The sequence below is a fragment of the Sceloporus undulatus genome, chromosome 2 (genome assembly GCF_019175285.1).
Source record: "Sceloporus undulatus isolate JIND9_A2432 ecotype Alabama chromosome 2, SceUnd_v1.1, whole genome shotgun sequence".
Classification (NCBI taxonomy): Eukaryota; Metazoa; Chordata; class Lepidosauria; order Squamata; family Phrynosomatidae; genus Sceloporus; species Sceloporus undulatus.
Window position 1 is genome coordinate 79,932,323 of NC_056523.1, and position 18,730 is coordinate 79,951,052.

The 18,730-nt window shown below is 41.4% G+C and overlaps 1 protein-coding gene across 1 annotated transcript; it reads left to right on the forward strand.

The window, feature by feature from the left end:
- The first annotated feature begins 3,824 nt into the window (after positions 1 to 3,824).
- CDC23 (cell division cycle 23) lies at positions 3,825 to 18,079 on the forward strand. Its single transcript, XM_042451489.1, is given in 17 exon segments — positions 3,825 to 3,998; positions 5,307 to 5,379; positions 6,638 to 6,775; positions 7,229 to 7,271; positions 8,019 to 8,124; positions 9,246 to 9,333; positions 9,335 to 9,379; positions 9,663 to 9,840; positions 9,926 to 10,023; positions 11,635 to 11,716; positions 12,210 to 12,363; positions 12,492 to 12,611; positions 13,347 to 13,422; positions 13,938 to 13,999; positions 15,387 to 15,465; positions 15,538 to 15,657; positions 16,982 to 18,079. Coding segments are annotated over 17 exon segments (1,776 nt in total). The 5' UTR covers positions 3,825 to 3,855; the 3' UTR covers positions 17,153 to 18,079.
- Positions 18,080 to 18,730: the final 651 nt, after the last annotated feature.

The window sequence follows — 18,730 nt, forward strand, 5'->3', positions numbered from 1 at the left end:
AAGACAGTAATAGAATAGCAGTGAGATTGAGAGCTTATTAATGGGGTTTGCCCATCAATGAAAATGTGGGGCTGAACCGCAGACCCTCAGATGCCAGTCTGCAGAGGAATATTAGGGAACAAAGTGAATTTAGTTATAATACTGCATAAATATGGTACCAGTCCTATGACTCCTGCTCCTTTGGGGAAAATTGCATCTACCATATCAGAAAGCTTGAGAAACACCACTGTAAACAGTAAGGTGATTGCCCCCCCCTCCACATATATATACTATGACTCTGCCACTTTTATTGGTTTTAATTTTATTTTTTAAACGTATATTACATAGAAAGTAGTGTAAAATTCAGGTGCTTTGTTTAGCTTATTACCAAAAAGGAAACCTGGCAATACAGATTATTAATTTTTGCTGTTTGTTTGTTTGTACAGTTCTGCTCCTCAATCTGGGCTAGAGTGTAGCTGAATTCCATGCCCCCTGAAGAAATGCACTTGTCCATATAGAAATCCAGCCAATCTGGCATGTTCTTGATGTGTTGGACTACGAATCCCATCCCATCTCCAATTGTGTATGTCGAGATTATAGTCCAAGGTATATACGTGGGAAGAAAATGGGAGAAGAGGATTGTTTCGTACCTTTTCTCAGCATTTTCAAGGTGCATTAACCGAATTCTCCCCTTGGCAGAATGAGAGAACATTTTCTGGTGGTTTTAATAGGTAAAACAGCAACAGTGACAGCAATACATTAGTAATGAAAATAACTAGCTACTTTCTGGACCATAGAAATGACATGTTGGGTGATCAGATGGAGGAATAAAATATTCAGTTCCCTTTTTTAAAAAAGTATAATCAAACTCAGCACTATATGATGAGTATTATATGATTATGTCCTTTTAAAAAACTTAGGATGAAGAAAGCTGGGTCCTAGAGCTAAAGTTCTCTAGTCTGTGTGCAGATAGACACTAATGAACTCTGTGGAATGGTTCTGGGTAAACATTAAAATTTGAACTCCAAATCAGATCTCAGAATTTTATAGACATTTTAACAGCAAGCAGAATTCAGAATGGGAATCTATAGAAAAGGAAACCTTACCATCCATGCCTATTAATTTCCTGGCATACTTAAAACAATTTACCAATGGTCATATACTACTTTGTATCAGAAACCCACTAGATGTTAAACATACCCTCCAGTACATATGATAATGTGTTCGGTCATCAAGTGGGTTAGCAAAATGCAGCCCACCAGATGTTGCTGAACTGGAACTCCCATCTCTCCTCACAAATTGGCTATACTCATTAGTTTGGTGACATCTGGAGAGTTGCACTTTGCCCATGCCTTCTGAATACATTCAAATTATACTACGTAACTAAAACTATTACAAGTCTCCTGCTAGGGAAGCATAACCTTAAATGAGAACTGCCAGGCATCCCTGCTGTTAAACTAATGTGATGAAAAGTAAATTGACCCAGCCAGGCTGATAACCAGGGAAGGTCTGGTATAGCAGAAGTCTAATAGAAGACATAAAAAAGGCAAAACTACTCAACACCTCCTTTGCCTCAGTCTTCTCCCAAAAGAAAAACACTGCTCAAACTGGGAAAAATAGAGCAGATGATGCAGCAGGGGAAATTCAGCAAAGAATAGGCAAAGAGGTAGTATAGGAATGCCTGGCTATTCTAAATGAATTAGTCTCCTGGGCCAGATGAATTACATCCAAGGGTATTTTAAAAAACAGCAGAAGTAATCTCAGAACCACTGGCAATAATCTTTGAGAATTCCTGGAGAATAGGAGAGGTCACAGAAGACTGGAGCAGGGCAAATATAGTCCTCATCTTCAAAAAAGGGAAAAAAGAGGACCCAAATAATTACTACTCACTCAGCGACATCAATACCAGGAAAGACCAGACAGCAGAGAGACAGCAAGTACTTAGAATGCCGTGATCACTAAAAGTCAACATGGGTTTCTCAAAAACAAGTCATGCCAGACTAATTTGACAGTAATGTATGTAATGTCATGTTTGCATTGTATGAGTTTGGGTGAACATATTTGATAGTGGATGTCATGTGTTTTGTGTTAATAAATCAATAAAAATATTATTAAAAGGGGGGCAAGGGGATCCCAACAATTACTGCCCAGTTAGTCTGACATCAATACCAGCAAAGATTCTAGGTAAAAGAGGTAAAGGTAGTCCCTATACATGAATGTTTAGTCGTACCCGACTGTAGAGGGATGTGCTCATCTTTATTACTAAGCCAAAGAGCCAGCATTGTCTGAAGATAAATCTAGTGGTAGTGTGAATGCTGTTACCTTCCCACCAAAGTGGTATGTAAGTATCTATTTGCATTTTACATGCTTTCAAACTGCTAGGTGGGCAGAAACTGGTACTAGTGACAGAAGCTCACCCCATCATGCAGCGCTCAGGCTTCAAACTGCCAACCTTCCAATCGTACAAGGGTCAGAACTGGCAACTTAACCATTAAGCCACCACATCCCCAAAGATTATAGAGTAGATCATTTAACAGAGAGTTTGTGAACATTTAGAAGGGAATGCCATAATTACAAAAAGTGAACATGGGCTGGGTCATGTTTTGGGTTTTTGTTTTGTTTTGTTTTTGGTAAATTTACCAGCTTGGTAGATGAAGGGAATGCTGTGGATATAGTATATCTTGATTTCAGTAAGGCCTTTGACAAGGTTTCCCATGACATTCTTGCAAACAAGCTTGTAAAATGTGGGCTAGACAAAGGAACTGTTACATGGATCTGTAATTGGTTGACCGGCCGAACCCAAAGGGTGCTCAGCAATGGCTCCTTTTCATCCTGGAGAGAAGTGACCAGTGGGGTCCCACAGGGCTCTGTCCTGGGCCCAGTGCTATTCAACATCTTTATCAATGACCTGGATGACAGAATTGGAAGCATACTTATCAAATTTGCAGATGACACCAAATTAGGGGGAATAGCTAATACCCCAGAGGACAGGATCAAGATTCAAAATGACCTGAATAGACTAGAAAGCTGGGCCAAAGCTAACAAAATGAACTTCAACACGGAGAAATGTAAGGTACTGCACTTAGGGCGGAAAAATGAAATACACAGATATAGGATTATGGGGGACATCTGTCTGAATGAAACTACATGTGAAAGGGATCTGGGAGTCCAAGTAGACCACAAGTTGAACATGAGCCAATAGTGCGATGCAGCAGCTAAAAAAGCCAATGCAATTCTAGGCTGCATCAATAGACGTGTTGTGTCTAGATCAAGGGAATTAATAGTGCCACTTTATGTTGCTTTGGTCAGACCTTACCTGGAATACTGTGTCAATTCCCTATGAGGAGAGACTTAGGGAGCTGGGGATGTTTAGCCTGGAGAAGAGAAGGTTAAGAGGTGATATGATCATAGCCCTGTTTAAGTACCTGAAAGGATGTCATATTGAGGAGGGAGCAAACTTGTTTTCTGCTGCTCCAGAGAACAGGATCTGGAACAATGGATGCAAGCTCCAGGAAAAGAGAATCCACCCCAACATTAGGAGGAACTCCCTGACAGTCAGGGCTGTTCAACAGTGGAACACACTCCTGCTCTGGGCCTCACAACAAACTCCAACTCCCAGAAGGTCATAGCTTTGAGCCAGACAACACATTAAACGGATGCCAAACCAGGCTATTTCTCCAGTGTAGATGAAGCCACAGTCTCCTCTAGCCCCCGCCTCTGCCTCTACGTCATCCTCCCTCGACCAATCACCGCTCAGGGTTTGTGTGGCACTAAGAGGGCTCCTCCAATAGCTGAGCCAAGAGGGATCCTCCAATAGGCGCTCAGTTTCCTCGTTGCGCCCGCCGCCGCCGCCGATTAGCGCGAAGGGGCGACAAAATGGCGGCGCCGAGCGTAGGAGCGGCGTCCTCCGGGGCAGGCTTTGCGAGCGCGGATTTCTGCGACCTCCGCGGGATCAAGAAGCAGCTGCTGGACGTGGCGGAGCGGAGCCGGGAGCGGGGCCTGCAGCACAGCGGGAAATGGTGAGCGGAAAGGGGGACTCCAGGGGCTGCTCCTGTCCCTGCAAGAGTTGCTCTGCTTTCGCTTGGCTGCATCCGCACTGCAGAAAATAATCCGGTTTGGCACCGCTCTCACTGCCCTGCCTCAGTGCTAGGGAATGATGGGAACTGTGGTTTTGTGTGAGACGTGGAGCCCTTCCCTCTCAGAGACAGCTCTGCGGCCACAATAAACGACATTCCCCCAATCCCCAAGCACTCAGCCAGGGCAGTTAGAGCGGTCTCGAACTGGGTTATTTCTGCAGTGCGGATGCAACCCACGGCGCCTGTCTCTCACCAACTCTCCCATTGACCCCCTCTTCCCAAACCGCAGAATCCTTAGCAAGGTGTGTTTGCACTACTGTTACTCATGAGCCGCAGATGCCATAAATCACTCCATGTCAGGGCCATAGTTGTGACATGAACAACTAGCAAAATTGAAATTGTACCTTTAAACGACAATGTCATAGGCACAGCTTCAGTGTATTTACACAGCGCGGCTATTCCACTATAACTGCTCTGGCTGCCTCCTGTTGCATTCTGGGATTTGTGGTTTAAGGGGGGCATTTAGAATCCTCAGCCAGAGAGTGCCTATGCCTCACTGAACTACAAACCCCAGAATGCAACAGGAGGCAGTCAGAGCAGTCAAAGTGGAATAGCACCACTATAAGAGCGTAGTGTGGTAACCTAACAAAGTGAAAAATTGATAAAATGGGACGTTTTAAAATATTTAAACTTTAAAACCTGGCGCCTCTCCTTTCTCCTGCCACTGAGCTCCAAACCCCAGCTCACTCCACCTTCTCAGCACTTTAAAGGGGTGTTTGGGGAGCAGTGTGGTCACCTCCCCTTTGGGTGCCACCTAGCGCAGCCCCCCCCACACATCACTCTACTGACACCCCTGTGAACGGCTTGTTGCCCCTCACTATTGGCCAAGCGGACTGGGAGTGATGGGAGGTAGAGTCCAACAATATCAGGAGGAGGGTCATTGATTTCCCTCAGCCCCTGCTGCTGCCTTGTGGCACCTGAGCATTTTACAAAGCTGAGCTTGTGGCGAGTAGGTGGGTTTTAAACCATTTTAAGCTACTTCGTATGTGGTATGATGGGTTTGTGCAAAATGAGTACTGTACTTTTAAAGTGCCTGTTAATATAAAGTACAAGCAGCTGCCTGCAAGATGAATAAGTGAACAACAGCATGGGAAATCTTGATACACGTGTGTCTAGAGAGAGCGTTGTGGGGAACTAGGCAGGCTGCCTGTGGCAATGTTCTCTCCAGTGCAGTAGACTTTCTTGTTGCAGGGCCTCAGAGCTGGCTTTTGCCCTGGACCCCCTGCCCCTGAATGAGCTGCCTCCTGCGCCTGCACTCACAGAGGTATGGACAAGTAGAGGGGGTTTTGTTGTAATACTCCTCAAAAATTTGCTCAGGAGCCCCTCCCCCCCCCCCCAAAAAAAAAATCCCCATCAACTGGTAGTTAGAAGAGTAGACATCTGAGGTAGCTGTGTTTTCCATATAGCAAATCCAATAACATGCAAACAATGATACCTGTATTAGGCCAACCAAAATGCACAATGACATGTTGCAAGCTTTTGAAGTCACACTGGCTTCTTCATCAGGCAAACAGGAGAAAGAAATTGAAGATGTTAGTCATAGGCCTGCCTTTTTTGTTTCTGGTCTTAGTTCAGATGGTAGGGAGGGCTGTCTGCAGGCTGGCACCTTTCCCTTTGGCCATATGATCACTGGTAGACAGTACCAGAGCAGACAGTAACACTGAGAGGATCACTGCATTCCATAACCATTCTCTGTAACCAGAGGCCCTGATCCAGCTTTCCTTGCTTACTGATATTTGATGGGAGGAAAATTGTCAGTGGATCTTTTCAGTGATACTTTCTTCCAGTTGTGAAATCACACACCCCCCGGTCTACTTGACCCCTACTTCATTGATATTTTGGTAATACTTTTTTATTTTCACACCTTTAACTTGCGATATCATTTACTGCCAAATTATATCAGAAAGTTGTGTCTTAGAATTCTAGAATTTTATCTCCTTGGATATTTTTTATTTCTTTATTTCTTACACTTATTATATTGTCTGCTTTAAACTGGGTTCTTAATTTTTTTGTATTTAACTGGATTTTACTGTCTTACAGTTCCTATTCATGTGTCTTTCTCAAAAGACTTTGGCTATAGAATGATTTATCTCTGATAGTTATTGTTGATTTTTTCCTAAGGAGATGTGGGGGAGGGTTTAAAATCCAGTTATTAAAAGACCCCGTAAATCTTAGATTTCTTGTAGCAATTCTGGAAGTGTGAATCATTATACAAGCAAACAAATTGCTTTTTTTAAAGCCTCTCCCTGTCCTCTCCTTTTCTTTAATTTCTTATCCATGATGCTTTAGACCAACTAATCTATCAACTATCCAGGGAGAAGTTATATTTTAATTAGACAGTGGGCACTTGGTCTACTTAACTTGTTCTCAACCTCCAGTATTTTCTTTGTCAATATGAGAGTGTTTGTTACATTGAAAAACTAAAGTTAAAGAAAAATTATATTATTTCCTTGACACTTTCCTTGCCAGAAGGAGTCAGGAATTCATTTTGTTGGAATCAACTTGTTTTTCTTCATTCTTAGGAAGATGCTCGTGACTTGGATGCTTACACTCTTGCTAAATCATACTTTGATCTGAAAGAATATGACAGGGCTGCCTACTTTCTCCGGGGCTGCAAGAGCCAGAAGGCCTATTTCCTATATATGTATTCTAGATACCTGGTGAGCTAATGAAATTGTTCAGCCTTTTCCCCTTGATTTTGATATATATTTTTATGTCCATGAATAACCTTACTGCATCTAAGAAGGGAATTACAGTGGGGCCTTGTTATCCACGGGCTTGCCATCTGCGGATTTAAGCTTCTATGGACAGGAAAACTCCATTGTCCCCAATGGCAGTACTTGCATGTGGCTGTGCACCATTAGGGACAGCCTCCATTTACCTGAAGCCCTGTTATCCCTAGTGGCATGTGACCATGTGTACATTGGGGACAATAGGACTTTAGGTCCCATGGTTTTTGGTATCCGCGGGGGGTGGGTGTCTGGAACTGATCCCCCGCAGATATTGAGGTCTTAACTGTATAAGTTACTTCCTCTTTTTCTGCTGTGGCTGGTAACTGAACCATTCGTGGCATGATATGAGATTGGGTTTTACAATTGGTTTTTGTTTTGCAGTCAGGTGAAAAAAAGAAGGATGATGAGACAGTGGATAGTCTGGGTAAGAAATTGCTAACAGATCCTTCATCTTTTTTGTTTTTGTTTTTCACTCTTAATTTTCTACTACTCTGTCAATTTTACAAAATCAAACAAAATACAAAACAAGAGCAAATGTAATTCAATCTTTTACATTCCTTTCCTTGTCATGCATCTTTCTGAGTTTGAATTGAGTATCAGATTCTATCATTGGATTGTGTTTGATACAATTAAACACTATGTATAGTAGGATTTATAATGTTGGTTTTATCATTTTCCAGATCCAAGGCCGTGGTTGGAAGCCACTAAACATACATTATTGCTAGGTGTGACATTTTACAGTACTCTTTTGGGGCAACACAGAGCTGTGTAAAACCAGAAACAATATAGCTACAGTACATTTCATCTTGCTGGTTTTCAGTAACAATAGACCTAAATGGATTGGTGCAAATATGTGCATCTAATTATTGAGTCTAGTTCTTTGGAAGAGCTTCTATGTTCAAATAAAAATAATACTATTGTAAAACATTTGAGATGCAGTAACCTATGGGAATGATTCAACCTTTTCACCTCAAGCCATAGTAGTATTTATTCACAGTCTAGATGGAGAAACTGCTGAATGGAAGTCTATGCTTTGGCTTACTGTAGTTGTCTTGCGCTACTGTAAGCTGTAGATTTTTATGTATAAGCCAGTGCTACATAAACTTAACAATTTTGTGCTTCTTGGAGAGAGATGACGAACATACTAAAAGTCAATTATTCTTTTTTACAGGTCCCTTAGAAAAGGGACAGGTGAAGAATGAAGTTCTGAGGGAATTACGGGTAGAGCTTAGCAAGAAACATAAAGCCCGAGAGCTGGATGGATTTGGCCTTTATCTGTAAGTATCTAAGAGGCAGAAGAATAAATCATGTAGGGTAGAGGTGGAAAAAAATCATAGGATTCCCTTTTCCCTAGATGAATATTCATTTCATACCTCTTCAGCATAGCAGTGGGACAAATGCGTCAGGACTGTTTCAAGTGCCTTCTGTGCAACTTCAGGAATATTACTGAAAAATGTACATACACATGCTATAGTCAATAGCAAATATGCATACATTGTAATGGACAGCCTGCGTAGTGTAGTAGCCTGAGCGTTAGACTACAGTTTTGGAGAACCCCGCTCAGCTATGGAGATCCACTGTGTGACCTCTGGCAAAATTCAGAGAAAGGCAAAGGCAATCCACCTGTGGGCAAACCATGCCAAGAAAACTCCATGACAGGTTTGCCTTAGGGTCACCATATCTCAAAATGATTTAAAGGCACTCAACAACAGTATATTAGAAAAACAAATAGAACATGCATACTCTGAAAAATACTCAAAATGCCTGTGTTGGGGGGGAGGATATTGCAACTGGATATAAAACTGCTACAGTAGTCTGAGAAATACAATGAAAATAAGACTTGATAATTTTTCACATCAATATGTAGGATCTAGTCATATATTTGAATCCATGTATGTAAATGAGATTGTGAAAAGAGTAGAGTGGGGCACCCCTTTATTCATGTTGCATGATAATCATATAGAGATCGGCTTTGGATGTGACAATAAGTAATTCTGTTTATTGGTAAGAAGCAGTGTGTTGGTGCGTGTTGCTTGATTGTTGTCTTTTGTTTTGTCAGCTTAATAAACCAGGATGTTTGTCCGAAGTGGGATTCTGGACTTGTTATTCTGCTAAGTTCTTGGCTTTTGACTCTTGGCTTTTTGTAGGAGCAACAAAACAGAAATCTTGGTTCTATATTATTAAACAAACTAGTGCTGGAAGTTTCCTGATGTATCTGTCTGGTCCCTCTCTTAGGAGGAAGCAAGTTCAGCAATCAAGCATGCTGCTCAAAAACAAGAAGCAAGATTTCTTAATAGTTCTCTTACATGCAAACTAGGCCTGAGTATCAGGTTGGGACATAGTGATGGCATAGGCTTTTGCCTTTGTAGTATTTATTTTTTCCTCTGTATCCTAACAGGTATGGGGTTGTGTTACGAAAGTTGGACTTAGTGAAGGAGGCCATTGATGTGTTCGTTGAAGCTACCCACATTTTGCCATTACACTGGGGGGTCCTGGCTGGAGCTTTGTAACTTGATTACAGACAAAGAAATGGTAAGTTTGGGGATTCTCAAGGGAAGTATGTGTTAACTTAAAATTCAGTCTTTGCTTTCTCATGTAATTTGACCTATGAAACATTGACTGCTCTGGAATTGATATTAATCTTGATGGCTTTCCTGAATCAAAAACAATTCAATTCAGCTGAAGAACCTAAAGTCATAGCTGTTTATGTTAGTCTATTATTCTAACTGTTCAGACAAGTTGAATACGGTTCTTGGGGGTTGCTATAGTGTATCCTCTAAGTGTTTTCCTTCTTCTGTTTGGTGGTTGCTGCCAGCTGAAGTTCCTGTCCTTGCCAGATACCTGGATGAAGGAGTTCTTCTTGGCACATATCTACACAGAACTGCAGCTGATAGAAGAAGCCTTACAGAAGTATCAGAGTCTTATTGATGCAGGATTCTCCAAAAGCACCTACATTATCTCCCAGATTGCAGTGGCCTATCACAATATCCGAGGTCAGTAAAACTTCTCAGATTTGGGGTACTTCCTTGTTTTGTTTCTTGCTGTGCTTACTCTGGTGTGTGTTTTTTTTTCCTTCAGATATTGATAAAGCTTTGTCCATCTTCAATGAATTAAGGAAACAAGATCCTTATAGGATAGAAAATATGGACACTTTTTCTAATCTGCTATATGTTAGGGTGAGTACTTTTTTCCTCTGCCACCAAAATGTATCATAGCAACCCAACATCTACAGGGTGTGTACAGCACCTGTCTCTAGCATGTTAAGTACACACACACACATAAATGTATAATTAGATAGGGACATGGGGTGGGGAGTGCACTAATAATATAATCCTGTTTTCCAAAAAAACCTTGTATCACTGATTTAACTGATGCTTATTCCTTGGTATTGGTACAGTAGTTCACTTTTTGAGTCTAGGCTTTTCTCACCTGTTCAGGATAAAAAAAATATCAGATTTTCAAAATTAGAAGTTAATTGTCAGTCGTTCTACGTTTTGCTTTTTCCTGATGTCTGCCATTGTATGTAGTTAGTGTATTTGTACAGGGCCCTGTGTCAGAAATGGTCTCAGAGAACAATTGCCACATAAAGAATAAACTTGAGATACCCAAGAGCAGTTTTTTAAGCTACTTCAGATATTGAATGAAATAACAAAAACATTGGGCAGCTCTTATTGTTAATGACTTCCAAGCATTCTACATGGCTTACATTTTGCCACCATTTTTGTGGAAAACCAAGTAATAAAATGTGGGTTGCATGTCTGAGCTTTTTGCTTCTTGTAATTACACAAAAATAGCCACTTAATCATGTCACCCAAAGTTTATTAATTAGTCCTAAACAAAAAGAGAGAACTCTAATAGCAGTATTACTGTCATCTCTGTTTTTTGTGTCTTTGTGTCTTGATTTATAACAAGAAGACAGCAGATTTGTATTGCTTGACTTCATTGTGATGGCTTTTTGTGCTTTTGAACAGCTTCTGGGTTGCACCCAGAAAAACTCAAATCTTATTTCTTATTAAATATCCTGATTATTCAATCCAGTAATTCAGTTTGAGGTTTGAAAGTTTTAAAGCATTTGTTTTTAGTATACTGTGGTACCTCGGGATACGAAATACCCAGGTTACGAAATTTCCGGGATACGAAAAAATCCCATAGGAAATAATTGTTCCGGGTTACGAATGTTTTTTCGGGTTACGAAAAAATTTTTGGTGCTTTTCGGCGCTATTTCACACGGAATCGCGGCTTTTCCCCATTAGCGCCTATGGGTTTTCGGCTTGCGAAGGCTTTTCGGGTTACGAAAGCGGCCGCGGAACGAATTAATTTCGTAACCCGAGGAAGCACTGTATTAGTATATTATTTTAGCATTTTATAGTGTTGTGCTTTATTGTCTATTTTTATTATATATGTTTGAGGTTCCACCCTTTGGTAGGAAGGACATTATATAAATAAATATAATGTCATCATCCAGCCTGGGGGGAGTGAGGGGGCGGGTCCAACACCATCGGGACCGCCCTGAAGTGACAGAGCCCTCCCTCCACGGCCAACTGTCATCATTCAGCCTGGAGGGAGTGAGGGGGTGGGTAGGGGCTAATTTTGTATTGCAATTTTTTACTGTACACCGCTATGATCCTTGTGGAATAGCGGTCTATAAATAAAACTTATAATATTTAATAATAATAATAATAATATTTCTAATCTCTGAATTTAACTCCTTTTTTCACCTTGTCTCACACTCTCATTGATTATGTGGTAGCCCTTGTCCTCATGGTTACCTGCTTTTATCACTTTAGGGCATGAAACCTGAATTGAGCTATTTGGCCCACAACCTCTGTGAGATTGACAAGTACCGTGTTGAGACATGCTGTGTAATTGGTGAGAGACTTGCTTGCTTGCATCCTTGAGTGGGATGGATGGAATTCCTTGGTTCTTTTTCATGTGAGTTGTTGTTTCCCACTCCCAGGATATCTTTGGCCGGTTACAGACCGGCACTTGGGACGTCCGCAGGACGTCCCATTTTAAAAAAGGGGCGTCTCTTCTAGACGCCCCTGGCTCTAATACGGACTCTGTCTGTACAATATGGCACCGGCCGTTCCACACGGCCGGTGCCATCTTTACATATCAGACGCTGTGCGTCCGAACGTGTCGCGGCGTCTGTGACGTCGTGAATGCGCCCCTGGCGCCTCACGACATCACAGAGGCGCCACTTAAAGAAGCTCCATTTTAGAGCTTCTTTTTTGCTCCGTAACGGAGCCGCGCGGTTTGGCTGCAGCGGCTCCCTTACGGAGCAAACAGCGGCGGCGGCAAATTGCCGCAAAATGGCAGTTTATAACCCGCCTTTGTCTGACAGATCATTGTACTTTCTCAGGCAACTACTATAGTTTACGCTCGCAACATGAAAAAGCAGCACTTTATTTCCAGAGGGCATTAAAGCTGAATCCTCGGTATCTTGGAGCATGGACTCTCATGGGGCATGAATACATGGAGATGAAAAACACATCAGCAGCTATTCAGGCATACAGGTTTGTTTGAACACGTACCTTCCAAAATGAAGGTTTCACTTTGGATTCTGCATAGGGTGGTCTAACAAGGTTCTTCTACCAGTGTGGTTAATCCTCTACCTCCTTGTCTCCCCCCCTCCCCTGGACAGACATGCCATAGAAGTGAACAAAAGAGACTATAGAGCATGGTATGGACTGGGACAAACATATGAAATACTTAAAATGCCATTTTATTGCCTCTATTACTATCGACGAGCCCATCAACTCAGGTAAAGCAACCATTGTAAGTCAATCTTGTGTAGTATCTCATTTTTAAAAAATTGCTGTTCTTATCACTGTGTGGAATTACATTCTTATAAATCAAGGTTGGGAGTCTTGTGACCCTCCAGGTATCATAGCCTTGTAGTTCTCAACAACCCTGGCCAGCATAGCTAGGGGTGAGGAGTGCCAGGAGCTAAGGTCCAGCAGCCTTGGTAGGGCTACATGATTCCCACCACTGCTGCAAATGGACTGTGCTGTTTTTTTAAGCATCCACTTAAAAATCACCATACATGTCCAGCAAATAAAACCACGTGGCTTAGTGCAGACTGTATTTTTACATATTTTGTTTATTGAATGTATAGCCCACCTTTCTCCCAAAATGGAATTGCCTATAAATCTACTGTGGTGGATTTACCAGAGTCAAAGGATGATATTATTATTATTATTATTATTATTATTATTATTATTATTATTAAATCTATCACTTTTGCAAACAGTAATGATTGGCATCCTCTGGAAATAAAGTGCTGCTTTTCATGGGCTTGGCCCTCTCTCGGTGCGTAAGTGAAAATTCAGATTTAAAATAAATTATTCTAATAGCTGAACATGGATCCCAGTGCCAAATTCTAGACTCGTATTTGAGCTTACTGTTGGATTTCATGTGAATACTCAGTCCCCAGCATGTTTATGGTGCTGAGTTCATTGTATTAGTCAGCTAGCTGGCTTTTTTGTATTTTTCACAGACCCAATGATTCCCGTATGCTGGTTGCTCTTGGAGAATGTTATGAGAAATTAAATCAGCTAGTAGAAGCCAAAAAGGTACAAGGGATTCAGATTTGCAGTAGACTGGTATTAAGGTTAACACCACAAAACACATAAGGGAGTTGTATTTAGATGAGCACTTGTCTTGGAATCTTTTGAATTGTCTCTGTTTATGCAACATCTTTTGAGAATGGAATGGAATGGAGAATGTCGTGAGGATATAAAAAAATACCCCTACCCACCCATTGGTTCCTTGCATAGATTTTTTGTTCTGTTCGTTTACTGTGGGGGAGGACTCAATAATAATAAGGACTATTCCTTCAGATAGTGTTCTCACTGCTTTCAGTCCTCTATTCCGAAAAAGAGAGGTAGAGAGGCATGTCACCTAGAGCTATGGGGGGAGCAGGCTAGTTTCTTTGGAGTTACAGTTTCTAAATATTTTATTATGACATCTTTGGGCTTTATCTGACTTATTCATGTCTGCCAAAGGGCATAGAAGTGACTGGGTAGGCATTTTGCTTCTAATCTGCATTTAGACAGTTGATATACATTTCTCTCTTCTTTCTTGACAGTGTTACTGGAGAGCATATGCTGTAGGAGATGTGGAAAAAATGGCACTGGTGAAACTAGCAAAGTGAGTAATGAACAGCATGTGTACTGCTTCTGATTTTCATGGGCTTTCTCAGCAGGTTGGGAGTAATACCTGCGTGAGATATTTCCCTACTGTTATGGGAATGACCAATGGAAATGCCTGAGTATGGCAAGCAAAGACTTTCCAGCATTATCTATTCTTTGGGCCTGTATATATATGTATTTATTTCTGCCTAATACCAGTTGAGTATCCCTTTTCTGAAATGGATCGGACCAGAAGTGTTCAGGACTTCCAGTTTTGGAATGCCTGTATTTGCATAAACAATGAGACATGATGAGGCTGAAGAGAGATTGAGGATCTATGAAATGTTTGGAATCCATGTGTAGTGCTTGACACAAATCCATGCCTCCTGCCATTTCACTGATCCTTACTGCATTTTTCTCCAGACTCGCAAATACAGTAAAGTCGCCCCTCCACATGTATGGCTTTGACTTTTGCAGTTTTGATTATTTGCAGTTTTGAGTAATATGTTTTCTTTAGGAATCCCTAGGTCCCCCAGAGAGATTCTGCTGGAAATTGACCAGAGGGTTGTGCTGGAGAATCTAGAGATTACTAGAGAAAACACCTCTAGGCTTTTGTAGGTCCTTCAGCATAATTCTGTGGTCAGCCTTTGGCAGTGATGACTATAGAGTTGTGCTGGAGGATCTAGAGATTCTTAGAGAGGTGGTCTCTCTGGTAAAAAAAACAGTGTTTGTTTATTTGTGTTTTTTTTCCACTTCCATGGGAGTCCTATGCTCCTAACCCCAGCAAATGTGGAAAGACCACTGTGCAGGTACATAGTTAAAAAATGTTTTGGATTTTGGAGTATTTCAGAATTCAGAATTCCTGATAAGGGATACACAACCTGTAACAAATTAGATAAGTTTGCAGGGAATAATAAGTATATCCTGTTCTTAGAGGATACTTAGTCCCAAATTCTATTATTAGTCCTGAGTAGAGTAGACCCATTGAATCCACTAGATTTACCCCTGTGTTGACTCACTACTGAGCAGTTGATTCAACAAGTCTGCTCTAGTTGGGACTAACCAATAGGATATGGACCAGAATCTCATATAGTCTTTTATATGGCATAACTTTATATATACTTAGCTAAGTAGCAGAGGGGCTAAAATATCCTGTTAGTGAACTGGGAAGATGCATATTGGGACTCCGGCAAAAAGTGCCTGATGTGCATTGGACACTTTGCTACATAGTAACACAGCAGCTGCTCTCTACTGGATAAGGATGTTCTGAAACTGCCCAATTCTGATTCCCACATATGCAAATCTACTTACGAAGATGCAGTTCTGATACAAGATTAGTGTCCTTCAATCAAGGACTTTTTCATCTTTTGTTTTGTTTTGTTTGTTTGTTTTCTTTTCTTTTCCAGGCTTCATGAGCAATTGAATGAATCAGAGCAAGCTGCTCAGTGCTATATCAAATACATCAAAGATATATATTCCTGTGGGGTGAGTGAGTTCCATACGATATAGTAAGAGAAAGTACACAGCAAAACTCTAAATATTTTTATCCTGTTCTAGGAGATTGTGGAGCACCTAGAAGTGAGCACTGCCTTCCGCTACCTAGCTCAGTATTATTTCAAGTGCAAACTCTGGGATGAAGCCTCAGCCTGTGCCCAGAAATGCTGTGCATTTAATGATGTGAGTAGACACCCCGTTGTAAGCAGACTCTTGTACTGGGGCCTAATGGCTACTTCTTTCTGATGACCAATTTAAAATATCACTGAGAACAGTCTTGGGATGCTGTCCATCCAGCAGGCTGCCTTAACACAATAAAACAAAATTAATTAGCTCCTAGGTCAGATTGCTATTTTTACCAAGGTAAGTAGCCTCCCTAAATATGCTATAGGCACCAGATCGCATCTCATCTTGGAAGGGGCAAAGCATACGTGTGGCATGGAGCGGCCTGTGGCCGCTCTAGCCACAATCAAGCTGTAATTGGCCCAGGACCACAACTGCCACATGGGTCGTCACAATCTTAAATGGACTGCCAGCAGGACCAGTTTTTTGCTGCTTCTTTTCCAGGCAGCCTCAGAGGCATCCTATGCCCCCCCCTCCCCCAGCATCTGGAAGACACTTCTTTTCGCCCATCTGTTTCAGGCTGAAAACAAGCAGGCTCAGATCTGATTAGTATTTGGGTGGGAGGTTGCCAGTGAATATCACATGCTTTATAATTCAGAGGAAGGAACTGATTATTCTTTCCCTAAGAAAACCCTATGAAATTCATGGGCTTTAAATTTGTTTGAAGTCACACACATACAGACACACAGTCATGTTAAAAGCTGTGATAAGACCTTTGTGGGTGTGTGACCATCACAGAGCAGCCTTTGGGTCTTAAAAATACATGACTGTGGTCAAACCTAAGACATTTTGGTAAGGGAAGGTGGATAAATTTTACTGGCTCCAACTAGCCTATTTCCCCAATGACTTCCATCCTTCTTGTCGGCTGTTTCTATGATCCTTTCCCTTCCACTGCCACCTCCAATTGCTGAGCTAGTATATCAACATGGTCCCAACCCAGAAGGTGAGTTCTTATCAGCCATAAAATACTGTTTTCTCTCACTGAGATTTGGTTATTTATTCAAGCAACTTGTGTCCACGGTGATTCAGGAAACATAAAGCAGATACTCCTATTCCTTTCTTATTAAGGATTTTTTTTAAGTTTAATGTCCTGTCAAAGCCCATGTTACCTGTAGGCAATGTAAATTACTATACATTCATTTGGCACTTTCCAGTAAACTCATGCACTAACCAGTATATAGAACACATGTAGGCAAAACACAGGTGATTCTTAGAGGCTTTTACTTTGAGACATGTTATAGGTACCCAGGACCATGAATCCGCCCCCCCCCCCCAACCTTTCTTTAAGCATGGATGGACTTTTCCCAGGAGCTTCTGTATATGGTGTTTCTAGCTATCATCACAGTTTTTACTCTTTGCTAATGCAGTGTCTCTTCTTTTCCAGACTAGAGAAGAAGGGAAGGCCCTCCTACGACAAATCCTACAGTTAAGAAATCAAGGAGAGACCTCCTCCACAGAGATTGCCACACCTTTCTTACTTCCTTCTTCACTGTCGGCCAACAACACTCCAACACGTCGTGTGTCACCACTGAACCTGTCTAATATTACACCATAAACTGTCCTGAGCCAAAAGAATAATCCAGCTGGAATCTGGATATTTCTTTCTAGTGTTGCCACTTTTGGGTGGGGACTGTATTCAGTGCTGAATGCGAATAACTCATGATTAGGGACAGGTATTGTACTGCAGCTGTCAAAGATTAGTTGCATGAAAAGTGTATCCTGAGTGAGCTGAACATCCCAATTTTTATCAGTCTTTTCTTCTTAGGAGATGTCACACTAGTTAAGAAGATATTTGTTGGTATTGCTTTTCGGCCACCTCTTTATTATGTTCTTTTCCCAGGTAATTGTCACAACACGTGTCAAATATGTGTAGCACATAAGGGAAATAAGTTTTTTGCTCTCATTTGAAAATGCAAGGGCAGCTTCTTCAGCTGCTGGACCCTGTCCTTTTTTTTACCTTTCAACAGAACAAGCTGTATTAAGTTAATAGCCTAGTGAAGAAAAGCCGGGGTGAAAAGTTAGCTATTGAACTAAATTCAGCTCATCTGTGCAACAATTAATGCTAATGTGCAGCCTAGTAACATGGTATGAACTGATGGAACCATTATTTTTGTTCAGATAATGACAGTTCTTGAGGAGACAAACCACCTGTTTGGTTTGTTCAGAAACTAAGCAGATCTATTCTTTCAAAGCAGCTCTGCCCAGTTTTTTTTTAAAAAGAGGAACTGATGTCTGTTAAACTGGTACTCTCCCTGGGGTGCGCAGTTGAAACACTGAATATGCTTTTCTCAAGTCAACAGGAATATAATTTAATGTCTGTGATCAGTCCTCGGCATACCACAGTAGAATGTGGAATAGCTTACTCAAGTCAACAATGTAGAGTACAGGAGAAGCTGGACAAGTACTCAAGTTCTATGGTTAAGCAGATAATAGTTTTAAAATACATTACATTCTGCGTGTCATTAAATTGTTTTTATCAGTACATGCCCCTGTTACTGTGGCTTCCTTTATCCAGATCTTCCTCCAAAAGATCTGGAGTCCCCACCTCATTTTTCATCATGGCAAGAAGTTACAGTTAGACACTGACTGATGATCAGTGAGCAATAGTATGAGTCCAGGTCTCCCTGATTTTAAATCCAGCACTATAGCTGCTATATTGCCCAAGTTGCTTTGTGCAATTGTAATCTAAAATATCCATGGTAGGGGACAGAGTGGACTATGGAATTAATGTTTCCTGGCATGACATGCACTCCCAGATACTGGCTTTCCTAGGAGTCATTCACATGTTTTGTTTTTAATTTTACCAGAACAATGCAAATCACCTTACTCTTGCATTCCAGGTTTGTTGTTCACATCATGGAACCACATCTTTTGGCAAACTGCGTCTCTGTGTTCGGTTGCTCATATAGGCCGGCACCCTTCCCTTGCCCCGTACTGCTGGCACCCCTTAGCTGGCAGAGGCTCCTCCTCCTGCCACTCAAAGGAGAATTGTAGTTTGCCAATGAATGCCATGTACTGAAGGCTAGATTTCAGAGAAAGGAACTGGCACAATTATCTCGAAGTCTTCCTTGGTTAGAGAATCTTGAAATTTAGGAGGTTGCCTAAATTTCAGGCAACTTGAAGGGGTGCATGC